This window comes from Poecilia formosa, unplaced genomic scaffold (genome assembly GCF_000485575.1).
Source record: "Poecilia formosa unplaced genomic scaffold, Poecilia_formosa-5.1.2 Scaffold74, whole genome shotgun sequence".
NCBI lineage: Eukaryota > Metazoa > Chordata > Actinopteri > Cyprinodontiformes > Poeciliidae > Poecilia > Poecilia formosa.
Window position 1 is genome coordinate 1,070,431 of NW_006800013.1, and position 11,465 is coordinate 1,081,895.

An 11,465-nucleotide genomic window follows, 5' to 3' on the forward strand; every position below is an offset into this window, starting at 1 on the left:
TGATTGTTTTAAATATATGTAGACCCCTGCAGCACAGCCCTGGGTTCCATCTCTCTTCCCTCCCGTCAGGGTCTTTGCGCGGACACGGACCCGAGGACTGTGTGTGCACGCTGCATGGGTGGCTGGTGATAAACCAAAGCCATTGAAGCTGGAGGCATAGCAGTTGTTAAGGAATACATTATGCAAACGCAAATAAGCTTGCATCATTGCATTGGCAAATTTTGCTCAAATGAAATTTTGCTTGCAGATCCTGGACAAAGCTGCCATGGCTCTATAAACAAGCAAATTTAAACTTGAAACTTGGCTTCCTGTCAGAAAATTTTGGCAACTGCATGACAAAGCCTGTCTGGTGAGGATTGTTTTGCAGAATAAGTTGAGATGCTGAAGGATTTTTGGCAATTAAGCAGGTTTCTTGCTGATGTGTCAGAATTGCATTAATGCATAGTAAAAATAAGCAAGCGGCTTATTTTTACTAGGTTTTTCTAAAAATGCACAGAAGCATGGACATGCCATCAACTTTGTTGCCGATATTAGGGAAACATAAGAAAATCAGTTGGTGATCAAAATATGAGGATTTTTTTTTTTCTATCATGACCAGAGAGCGTCCAGTAAAAATAAACTAGCTAATATGTGAGTGCCCAATAATAGGGCGTGTCAGGGCGACTGCTTTCTAAATGAGGTGGAAGCTACAGGTCAAAAGTGCCAACGACATTCTCTGACCACTGCCCCATATAGTGCCCGACATGACAACTATATTGGATTCAGAGTGTCTTAGTGGTCTGTATCTGGAAATACCAGCAGATTCCAGACAGCGGTCTCATGTAATCGTGGCCTTAGGGTTTAACGTCTTGATGAGAATAGACTGCCTCTAATATTCTTCTGCTCCAGTTGCAATTTTTCTCCTGCAGATGATGAAATTAGAACCTTAGGATAGATAGAAAAATTATACTACCCACAAATGCATAAACTCTTATTAACTTATTAACGGCAGTGAATATTTTAATAAAATGGTTTAACATCATTTGGCGAACTTCTTTTTTTTTTTTTGCTCTTACATTTAAAAGGCGAGCTTCTGTATTGAGTATTTAATAAACCTAGAGGGGGTTTGCTAATGACCTTTAATTCTACACATTTATCAACCTTAGACCACTAAACACTTTCCCTCTTGCCATAGTTGTGTTACTGTTTCATCTACTTTCAGTTAACAACAGCAAATGTGTGTTAAGCGTGTTCTGGATCCTTCTGCTGATCTAATTTTTAGCTAGTGGTTTTACTGCTCCATCCAGAAGAACGACCAGCAGAAACACTGGCCCCTACCATTTATTGTCAGTAACTATTAGAGGCATGATGTAAACAAAATAACTGTAAACACAATTGAATTTGGAAATAGGCTGACCACGAAATAAGATTACTGGCTGTGAATCAGTTGTGTCCGAACTAAACTGCAAAGTTTTAGTACTTACACTCCATCTTTTTTATTTCCAAATAAAAAAGCAATTAAAAAAAACTTCTCTATAAACAAAACTGAATATTTTAATAAAGCAAAGTACTTTGATTTTTGATAAAAAAGGGGACTTGTAAATCATTACAGACCTGAAACAAAAATGGTTCTTAATGTGTGCCTTATTATTTATTATTATTATTTTGAGTGAGCTGTTTTCTGTGTTGTTGGTCTGGAGATGGATTTAGTCAATTCTCATCAACAGTATGGCAGGTATGGATCATTCTTTAATCTCAAAATGCTTTATTGAAAAAATAACATTTTGTTGTAGCAAACATTTTCCATTGAAAGAGGTTTTACTTTAAAAAAAAAAAAGACAAAATTATGTCCTTGGTCTGCACTTTGGACACTTCTACTGTAAATCCAAACAATTAATTTTGCAGGATTAGAGACAATAGTTTTTTAACCAACTCTCAGAAAATTCACGTAGCTTCTTTTTAGTATCTTATGCCAGTAAAATGTTTACTCACCATGTGCATGATGTCATGTTTTCCTTCTTTTAATAATGCAATTCAACCTTTCTGTCTGCAACATAAAATAGTCATACAAAAGGTAGCTTCTTCGAATATTTACAAAAACATTTGGAGATTGAGGAAATAATACTTTTTAAAAAATATATGCTTTCGTACCTCAGTGCAGTTAAATTCATTTTGTATAGGCCTACCAATTAGTTCTGTAGAGCTCAATCTAATCACACTACATATCCCATAATGCACAGAATAGCTGCTCACAGTTCCAGCCATGGGTCCATCAAGCTTGTGTGAGAATCAGATGCAGCAAGGAAACTTGGCAGACTTTCTATGTAGCCAAGCAATGGAAAAACTCAGTCAGCCTTGGCTTGTGCACATTTTAAAGATATCATGGGCAAAACTTAATCTGGAACTCTTTCATAATCCGCTTCGCTTCTGATGCAGAGAGGTGCCTGTACATGCAGATGGAGCTAATGGAGCTGCAGAGCAACAGCACACATCAAATTATGACTCCACGGGTCCAGCACAGCTTTCTTGCTCCATTCCCAAAATGATGCCCCAACTGCCTTCAAGCTGCTTCAGTGCTCTGCTTGTTTGTAATAGAGACTTGTGTGAGCGAGTGTACCTGGTGAGGAAGGAGATGATGACGGATGCACAGAAGCTTTCTGACTGATGTTAGTCCAAAGTATTCTAAGGTTTCCACGACTCAAAACCTAACAACACACATTAATTCATTTCTTGCCAAGAAAAAGGCATAAAGAGCAGAAAAAAGCAGCATAAACTGTTATTTTTGTGGGGGGTTTTGCTTGTCCTCTGCAATATCAGCACAAACTTAATTTTCCACCAGATTTTTATTTTATCATATATTCTGTTCTTACTTGAATATGTTTTTTTTTGTTTGTTTTTTTTTTTTACAAAATAATTTTAATATGTAATGCATTGCCTCGCCACCTGGATCTAACAAAGCATCCTATTGGATAATTACTGCATGGCCGACTGCCTTTCAGCTGGCAGCAAGTTATTTAACCCCAACTGATGCGATGAGTAGCTTCTCATTTCTAAATAGCCATGTGGTTGTTTAAGAACCACATGGTTCTTTCCCACAACTACATGCTGTAGTTGTGGAAAAGATGTTATGGTAGGAAGGGTCAAATCATTGCCAAGCACCAAGCAGAGAAAACATCTAAAGAGATTACAGAAACTACTAATTTTGGATCTTAAACCAGTTTCAGGTTTGAAAGATTCCAGTTAACATATTTTCTCATATGTTTAAACACACAACTATAATAAAGATATGACAATGATATATAGTTGGTGAATGTTATATATGTATTATTTTAAATTGGTCACCCAATTCTTGTTTTTGCAGTTTATTAAATATGTTTGCTCCATAATAATGTTAAACTGAAAGAAGGCCAAGTACAATGCATGATTAAAATCTCAAAGTTATTGCAACAGTCATTCCGATTGAGGGTGTAAGTACAAGGCTGGCTTTTCCTTTTTAAAGTCCCTCAGTGGTTTTATAAAGGCTTTACCACCTTCTCAATTTCAGTAAATTTCAAATCAATTAAAAAATATTTAGTTTTTTCGAAGGGAAATTTAAACATAACTCGCATAATCCAGGCATTTACTCCTTTTCCCAGCATTTCATTTCTGTTCTGATGTAAAGGTGGGATCAGTGTGAGATGTTTTTCTTCAAAAATCAGAAAATTGGGGCATTTTACATGTAAAATTTGAATCTATGGGTTTAGTTTATGTAATTATATAAAAAAAAACTGACTGAACTCTGAATGATGAAATAAAAAGTAAAGCTTTGAAGTTCTTGTAAATCATTTTTGAGTTTAAATGCAAATTTAAAGCATTTTTTAAAAACAACTAAGAAACATCCCAGCTTGAGATGGGGAAAACATTATGCTGATGTGTGTCATGGATTGGCGTATTGCAGCATAATTTACATCAGGACGTAGGTGGGAAAAGACAGATAATGCCTTGCAGCGTAAACCGTACGTTCCAGGTTTCCAATCCAGGAAAGAAAACATGTTATCGTTTCCTGTAGCTGCCGCAGAGGCACAGTATGGAGGGAAAGCTCTGATGTCCCTCCCACCGACACGTCTGTGTGCTTGAAAGGCCTTTGGTGAAATGAAAAAACAAAAACCCGGCATGTTTGTTCAGCTCCCACCACAGCATCACCACCAGCTGCAGCATCCATCCCTCGCCCCGCCCACCAGCTTCCATTCTCATTTTAATATCTCCTGTTTTCCATGTGATTGATGTTCAACCTGCAGTCTTCAACCAGTGCATCCGTCAGGCTTCACATCGTTTCTGTACGCATACATGTGTGAACATGGCAGATGTATGTCTGTGTGTGGTACGGATAACGCTTACCCAGGCTTCACTGTAAGATCACAGCTAATTCTAAGCTCTCTCAACGAGCTCCCACCCATTAAATGTTGCCAGTGGAAGCTGTGTGTTTATGAGGCGGGTATCGAAAACAAGTATAGTCCTGCAGCTCTGATTCTACTCAATAAAAACTAACGTGACAGAATGTATTACCCTCTAAATAACTGTAGTAATTACAGCACAGATCTCTCTAGGATGTTTTTTTTTTTTTTTCTGTGAACTATCAGAGGTTTGATAGGAGGTTTACTACACCCTCTGGCAAAAAAATAAACGCAGAGTTGCAGCTCTTGGATGAAATTTAGTCTGTTGTAACAAAATAACCCTCTGAAATGTGACTGCAAATTATCTTCTGGGTTTGTAAAATGTAAAATATAATGTGTAGGCAACATTTATTGGCACCCCTGGCAAAGATGGGTTCAAAGAATTGAAATATATTCATAATTTAACTTCAGCAGCATGCTTTGAAACACTAATAAACTCGAACATTGAGTATATTTATTCAACAAGGAAAGATTACACAACTAGTGGTAACCTTGCTGTTAATGCTTCCCCACTGGTAGAGCTCAAAACGTTCGGAGCATTAGGAGAGAGAGATCTTTGGAGTTTTGAGTCATAGATTGCTGTGAAAGATGGTTTAGTTGTGTACCTGATGAGCCACGTTTGGGTTGCTTTTTCCGTTTGTTGTGGACCATTATCCTGTTTTGGTATAAGCTATCAGATTTCTAAGAATCCATGGACTCAAAATTCCCTTAACTTTTGAAGTAGCAGGCCCACAGCATGACAGATCCCCCACCATACTAAATATGGCCATGATAAGATAAGATAGGCAATGTTTATCTCATCTTAAATGTTGCCATATGTAAGATAAGATACATATGGGTTGTCATCCAGGCTAGTGGCCAGACCCAGAAAAAACAGGCCTGGGTTTTATGTCATACGCTCAATATAAACGGAAAGCTGCAGATTACTTATGAGATGTTCTTAAAAGCAAAGAAGGAAAGTCTGCATTTAAAAAACTGCTTCAGTCTTATCTATCTGAAAGAGAGTTTTAGGGATATAAATATTTATCCATTTTAGTTTTAATAAAATATTCAAAACTGCAATGAGAGAATAACTCATTTCAATGCTTTTACAATTCTTAACCAGAGGTCCCGGCAAATGTTGGGCAGCACTGTTCATAAAAATTAAACATCCCTTAATGTGGCAATCAATTGCAAATATGTATTCACATTAATCATCATCATCCTGTAATTTGTGGATCTTATTGAGCTGTGACTCTGAGATGATTGACAGGAAACAAGCCCTCAACAGTTTATACAGTGGAAAGGTAACAAAGCTCCTTTAGGAGGGCAAATTAACATGTGGAATGGCAAGAAATGAAGCACAAAAAACAAAACCGTGTTTTTGTTTGTCTTTGGTGAAATTGAAGAATCCAAATATTCAAGCTGATATAAAACTCAGATGAAGTACTAATGTATTTGTTTCTGTTTTTTTTTTGTCTGTTCATGCACATAATCTGAAAAATGATGTGCCAATCAATGCAACAATATCAAGCATTTTTAGTGGCATGTTTCCCCATAGGAAACAACTCACTGTGTGATCTCCATGACCGGTGATTCCATACTTTTGCAAGGAGTTGTACGATTTGGTGCCATAATTGTTTGTTTTGGTTTGTTCTCTTGCTGCCATTACTGATTGTGAGTTTTTTCCCCCTCTTTGATTTTGCAAAATGAAAAAGAGGGAGACAGTTTAGTGAACTGTATTGAACAACTTCCAAAATCTGGAGTGTGAAAATAACCCAGTAAAAAGTTTTAACGACCAGAACACTAAAGGGGTTTTATGGATGCTGCTTCTTTATCTCGTGTGAACCTGAAAGCTCCAAAGCTGCTGTCACGGCTGAATTTGGGGGACAATAAAATGTGTCTTTATTGCCCCCATTTGGGGACAATACAGAATATTTCTATTTTCAAAGCGATTGCTAATATTAGTTCAAAACCATTTCCTTCAGCACTGATTTTTAACTCTACTGTTTTCATTTGGGGACAAAAGAAAGGGAGCGTCCTACTGTCCTCTTTTTTTACTCTGCCTGTGGTCCAAGCTTTGTTGAAGTGTCTGTGACCCTGAACCCCTGTCGCTTATCAAATAATAGTCACAAACTAAAACCTCACTGTGACACAGCACAAAGAAGCGCAGTTTTGATGTCATTTCGACCAACCTGTGCTTGGTGATTCAGCCCGCTGTTCTTTTCTTCTTCGTCTCACTCCTTTGTTCCCCTCTGTTTGCTCTAGGTGTTTTGGTGAAGACACATGTATCACCATCCCCATCATCGAGGCGGTGGTGATGGTGCTGCAGCCCAGTGAGCCCAGGATCACCATCAGTGGGGTGGAGAGACTCAGCCAGTCAGCCTCAGATTTCAGAGCGGCAGGAGGCGTCTCTCTATTTCAGGACCTCCACATTATCAGCACAGTCACCAGGGCAGACACCGCCCCCCGTCACACAGGTAGGACCACACACTTGTACTACGATTTCTTAAGGTTACATTTCCTGTTTTGTAAGCCCCTGAAGTTCACATTGTGAACACAAGCATTCCAATCTCTCATACAACAGGGTCTGACTATCTCACAAAGTTTTTAGATTGAGTGTGTACCTCCCTCTAGGTGGAAATCTGTCTTGGGTAAATATTTCAGCAAGTGTTTTTCATATTCATGGTGTGTTCGCTCATTCATGAAGCCCACCAGCACATTCACATATCACCTGTCTTGCTAAGCAAACCTTCAGAGAAAGATAAACATTTCATAACACCTCCTGAGACCGTGGATAAGCAGATGCTGCTTTCATCCGCCGCATCTGCACAATCCGTCAAGTCAAAGCATCAAACCATCGTGCTCTCACTCTCACAATGGCAAATTCTCCAACTTGGGATACAAGTTTTTGTTTTTTTTCTTAAACATGTAATGAGGACGGTCCTTCATGGTAAATTGTTTTCAAAAACAGTTACCATCTGCTCATGTACGGTACTTTGTAAAAAAAAAATATTCACACCCTTTGAACTTTTCCCCATTATGCCACAAACACAAACTTTAATGTTTTTTAGTAAGACTTTTACTGTAATAGACCAGGCTGCATGTTTTTTGAGATGAGGGAAAAATACAAAGTCATGACTTTGACTTTGTTTTATTTCCAAATACGTGTTATTTGGAAATAAAATGTGAAATGTTTGGTATGCGTTCATATTTAGACCCTCTGAGTTAATATAAAACCAACTTTGGCTTTGGAGATGTGTAACCACCAGTTTAGTACATCTAGAGACAAAATGTTCTGCTAGTTGTTTGCAGAATAACTCAAACTCCTAGATAACACAGTCTGGGGAGAGACTGTGTTATCTAGGAGCACTGTGAGACGTTTAAAGATTGGAATATTACGTTCTAACCAAACCCAGCTGTAAACGTCTTCAGAACTTTCTCACTAACTTATCTGCTACGATCCTTGGCCTCCATGATGCCATTTGTTCTCTAATAAACGTCCGAGGCCTTTAGAGAACAGCTGGATTTATTCTGAGACTACGTTTTTGTAAATATACCTTTTGACAATAAAAAGTATGGGTGTGAGTTACTACCATTAGTAGTGGTTGTTGTAAACTTTACTACAAATATGAAGATCCGTTTCTTAGTATTGGATCCAGCAAATTGGTTATTATAATGCAAATGTTAACAAAATAATAAAGACAAATATCAAAAGCATAAAGAACAACATGAAGTCAATCACATATCCACTAGATATGTGATTGGAAAGGAAGTGGAAAGAAGTACAACTTATTTGATTCCACCTCTTCTGCAAGTCAAACATAATTCACCTGAAACAATTTATCTCCCGTTAAAGTCCCGCTGCGATCGCTCACAGAGGCTTAAACCTGCATAAAATGGAAACACAATGACATCCAAACACAAGCCTGAGAGAGCTGTAACCTAAACGATGCCCCTTTAAGGGTGAGCGCAGCTCTTCTCAGCAGCAGTAGCTGCAGTGAAAGCGAGAGCCTTTTGTTCTGATTACTCCCCACCATGTTGAGTCATTCACCTGCAGCAGAGTCCATCCCTCTCTACACCAGTCTGCAGGTATTAGTCCCTCCAGTTCCTCTTTATCACTCAGCAACTGCAGACCTCCTGCTGCTAAATACGGCCTGTAGCTGCCTGAGGGCTGATTCTTTCACTTGCGCTGCCTTGACCAGTGGCAAACGAGTGCGACTGTTAAATCTCACCAGCTCCTGTTCTGTCCAACGATCAGACCACAGAGGCAAGAAACCACCCGCCTCGCCTCGCAGCCCTGCCGCTGGCAGTCAATTAGGAACAGATAAGCGGGCGGGAGGGAAATTTTATCCCTCCATTGTACGTAATGTGTGAAGGAAGAGGAGCGGAAAGTGGCATTGCTTTCAGGGAGTCAGAGGAACTCTTTTTGCAAGTGAAATGGAAACTTCGGCTGGGAGGGAAAGATTAGCAGCAAACCAGAGAATGGAAAGGACGGAAGACGGATGGATGGGAAGAGTTTATAGGAATTTGTCAGGGAGGAGTTACATTAAAGTGTCACAAAGGGTAGATTTTGTGCTCTGTCAAAGCTTAAAGGATTTAAGAAAAACTGCGGATCTCTTTTGCGTGACATGCTCTAAGTTTCTTTTCTGCGGATGTTTATGACACTTTGTCTCTTTGCCATTGGTTTGTCTTCTACTTGACCTGACACAGCACTCTGTTGCGTCTTCCTCCCACTAATTCCCCAAGATGTCTATTTCCAGACTGATTCAGATGATTCTGAAAGGCACCGTCTTTTATCCTCGATACTTTGGCACCATTTCCCCAGCCATCTGTCTTGTCTCAAATGTCCTGCTTTGCTATAGAGGTCACTGTTTCCTTGTTCCTTTGGTGTTCAGCTGCTCTCTCAGGCTCTTTTTATCTGAACTCTTTTCTTTGTGATCCTTTCCACAATCAGCTTTATATTATGCTAGACTCCACTGTTGAAAGGTGTGTGGAAGATGGAGTCGTGTTCTGTTGGAATTTTGATTGACCAAGTTTATTTTGTTTCACTTTTTTTTATTAAAGGAATAATTATTGGGTGCAATGATGCATATTTTTTCTTCAACATTCCCAGCATTACATTTTGTTTCCATATTTTCTTTCTCTCAGGTTTAGTTTGAGAAATCCCTACAGTTTTATTTTTAAATTGCTGTTTGTAGTAGTCAGTAGTAGTACTCGGGTGCTTATGCTATAGAACATTGGCTTTTCTTCTAAAATAACTGGAAAAATAGCTGCTAACTTTATCAGGTTTTCAGCATATTTTCATGGCAGTACGTATATCATTTTTTCATGAGTGGCTCTTGTTGTTCAGAGTCAATAAATCATAAACTATATGTTTATTTTTCTCTTATGAACCAACATATCAAAATGAAATTTATTTCCAGAATTTATAGATTAAAATAAGATCCTTAAAGTACATTTACATGCTGCTCCATTAAATAACTACACTGACAAAAATGGTTTCCCCACGCAGATTTATTAAGTTTATTTAGTTTTCATGCTAAACAAACATAAGTAACATAAGTAAAGTAAGTTTGACAAACTTAATTTGAATATAATTAATAAATTATCACAGCTTTTTAAAGTTGGCGCTCCGCTCTTTCTTTTTTCAGTGTACAAAGACTGTCCAATAGCTACAAAGAACTCAGTGGAAATGTGTATGAAAGTTGTGTTTGGAAATGGGGAATTTCTCCAAAATGTAATGTGTATTAGACATGGAGGATAGATTTTTTTTTATTCTTATTCTCTTCTTTGTGCTTCCAGTTCCTCTTTGACCATTTACTAATTTGTTCAAAATGATTTGCATGTGTGATTATTTGCAGCTGTGAGACTCTGGCCAACTGGCTTAATTATTGCATTAGCATGAAAAATGCAAGTTCATAACCTTTGGGCTATTTTAGCCAACAATTAATGCACTCCACACATTAACAATATGAATATTCCACACAATAATAATGTAATTCTGATTTATTCATAATATATTATGCAACTATACATACCTGAACTTTTATGTATGATTTTGACCTTTTGTGCACTATTCCAAAAGTAAATTCAAAATGATGTTGCATAATCTCTCCACTTTTGAAAAATGGTTCAAAACAATCTTTAAAAATCCTAACTGAATATTTTTGACCGGCGTTGTAAAGGAACATTTCATAACAAAGGTATCTGCCAGCGTAATATCTCTTCTGCGTGCTTAAGCGCCAGAGAGTAAGACCTTATCGTGATGTTTCTGTTTGCAAAGCTCATCAACCCGGCGTCCTGGAGGAGATCATCCATAACTTGGACTACTGCGATATTCTTGTGTTGGGGGAGGAGCTAAACCCAAAGCAAGAATCCCTCCAGCTGCAACTGAGCTCGCTTCTGGGAAAACACCTCGACGCAACCAACTCCACGTCCGGCATGTCCATATATGGTAGGTGACCAACATCAGAACCACTCTGTTGTGTCTGCTGCATGTTTAGAATACCTGTAAGCAACAACACCTCTACTGTCCCTGTCCACAGGCGTGGACTCCATGACAAACTACGAGCAGGTGATCAGAAAGGTACATTACTACCACCTGCAGCCCGGACAGCTGACGGAGAGGAGGTTTCGCCTGACCTGCTCAGAGCTCAACGGCCGCTACACCAGCAACGAGTTTACCCTTGAGGTCAGCCATCCAGCAGCTTAATAGAGTTTTTTTTTCTATATTATTTTTCTTTTCTTTGTAGCTTGTTAGACTTTTTATTGTTTATATGCTTTTCACCTGCCGTTATTGTGCCCCTGTGGGTCATTTTGACTTGAAATCATCAATTTGTTGATAGCCGAGGCAATAACAAGCAGCAAAAATGGGGTACATAGTTTGAATCTAATTTAACATAAATACGACTAAATGTTTGCTTTAGGTCTAAATGAAAATAGCCTCAGAAACGAAGCTGCTCGCGGCAGACATTTTGAGGACTACAATGAGGATTTTAAGAATCCGCTTTTAGAGGACAGCTTCATTCCCTGCTTCTTTTGAATCTCTATAGCTGAGGCAAAAAAGAGTGC

At 38.5% G+C, this 11,465-nt stretch overlaps 1 protein-coding gene across 2 annotated transcripts in view; it reads left to right on the plus strand.

The window, feature by feature from the left end:
* The window catches only part of LOC103140714 (calsyntenin-2), a 311,418-nt gene that overhangs the window by 289,413 nt on the left and 10,540 nt on the right, over nucleotides 1-11,465 (plus strand). For both annotated transcript variants that reach the window (XM_007555973.2, XM_016673371.1), the window contains 3 exons: nucleotides 6,660-6,871; nucleotides 10,678-10,848; nucleotides 10,940-11,085. In XM_007555973.2, the coding sequence (XP_007556035.1) occupies nucleotides 6,660-6,871; nucleotides 10,678-10,848; nucleotides 10,940-11,085 (529 nt within the window). The remainder of the gene's footprint in view (nucleotides 1-6,659; nucleotides 6,872-10,677; nucleotides 10,849-10,939; nucleotides 11,086-11,465) is intronic.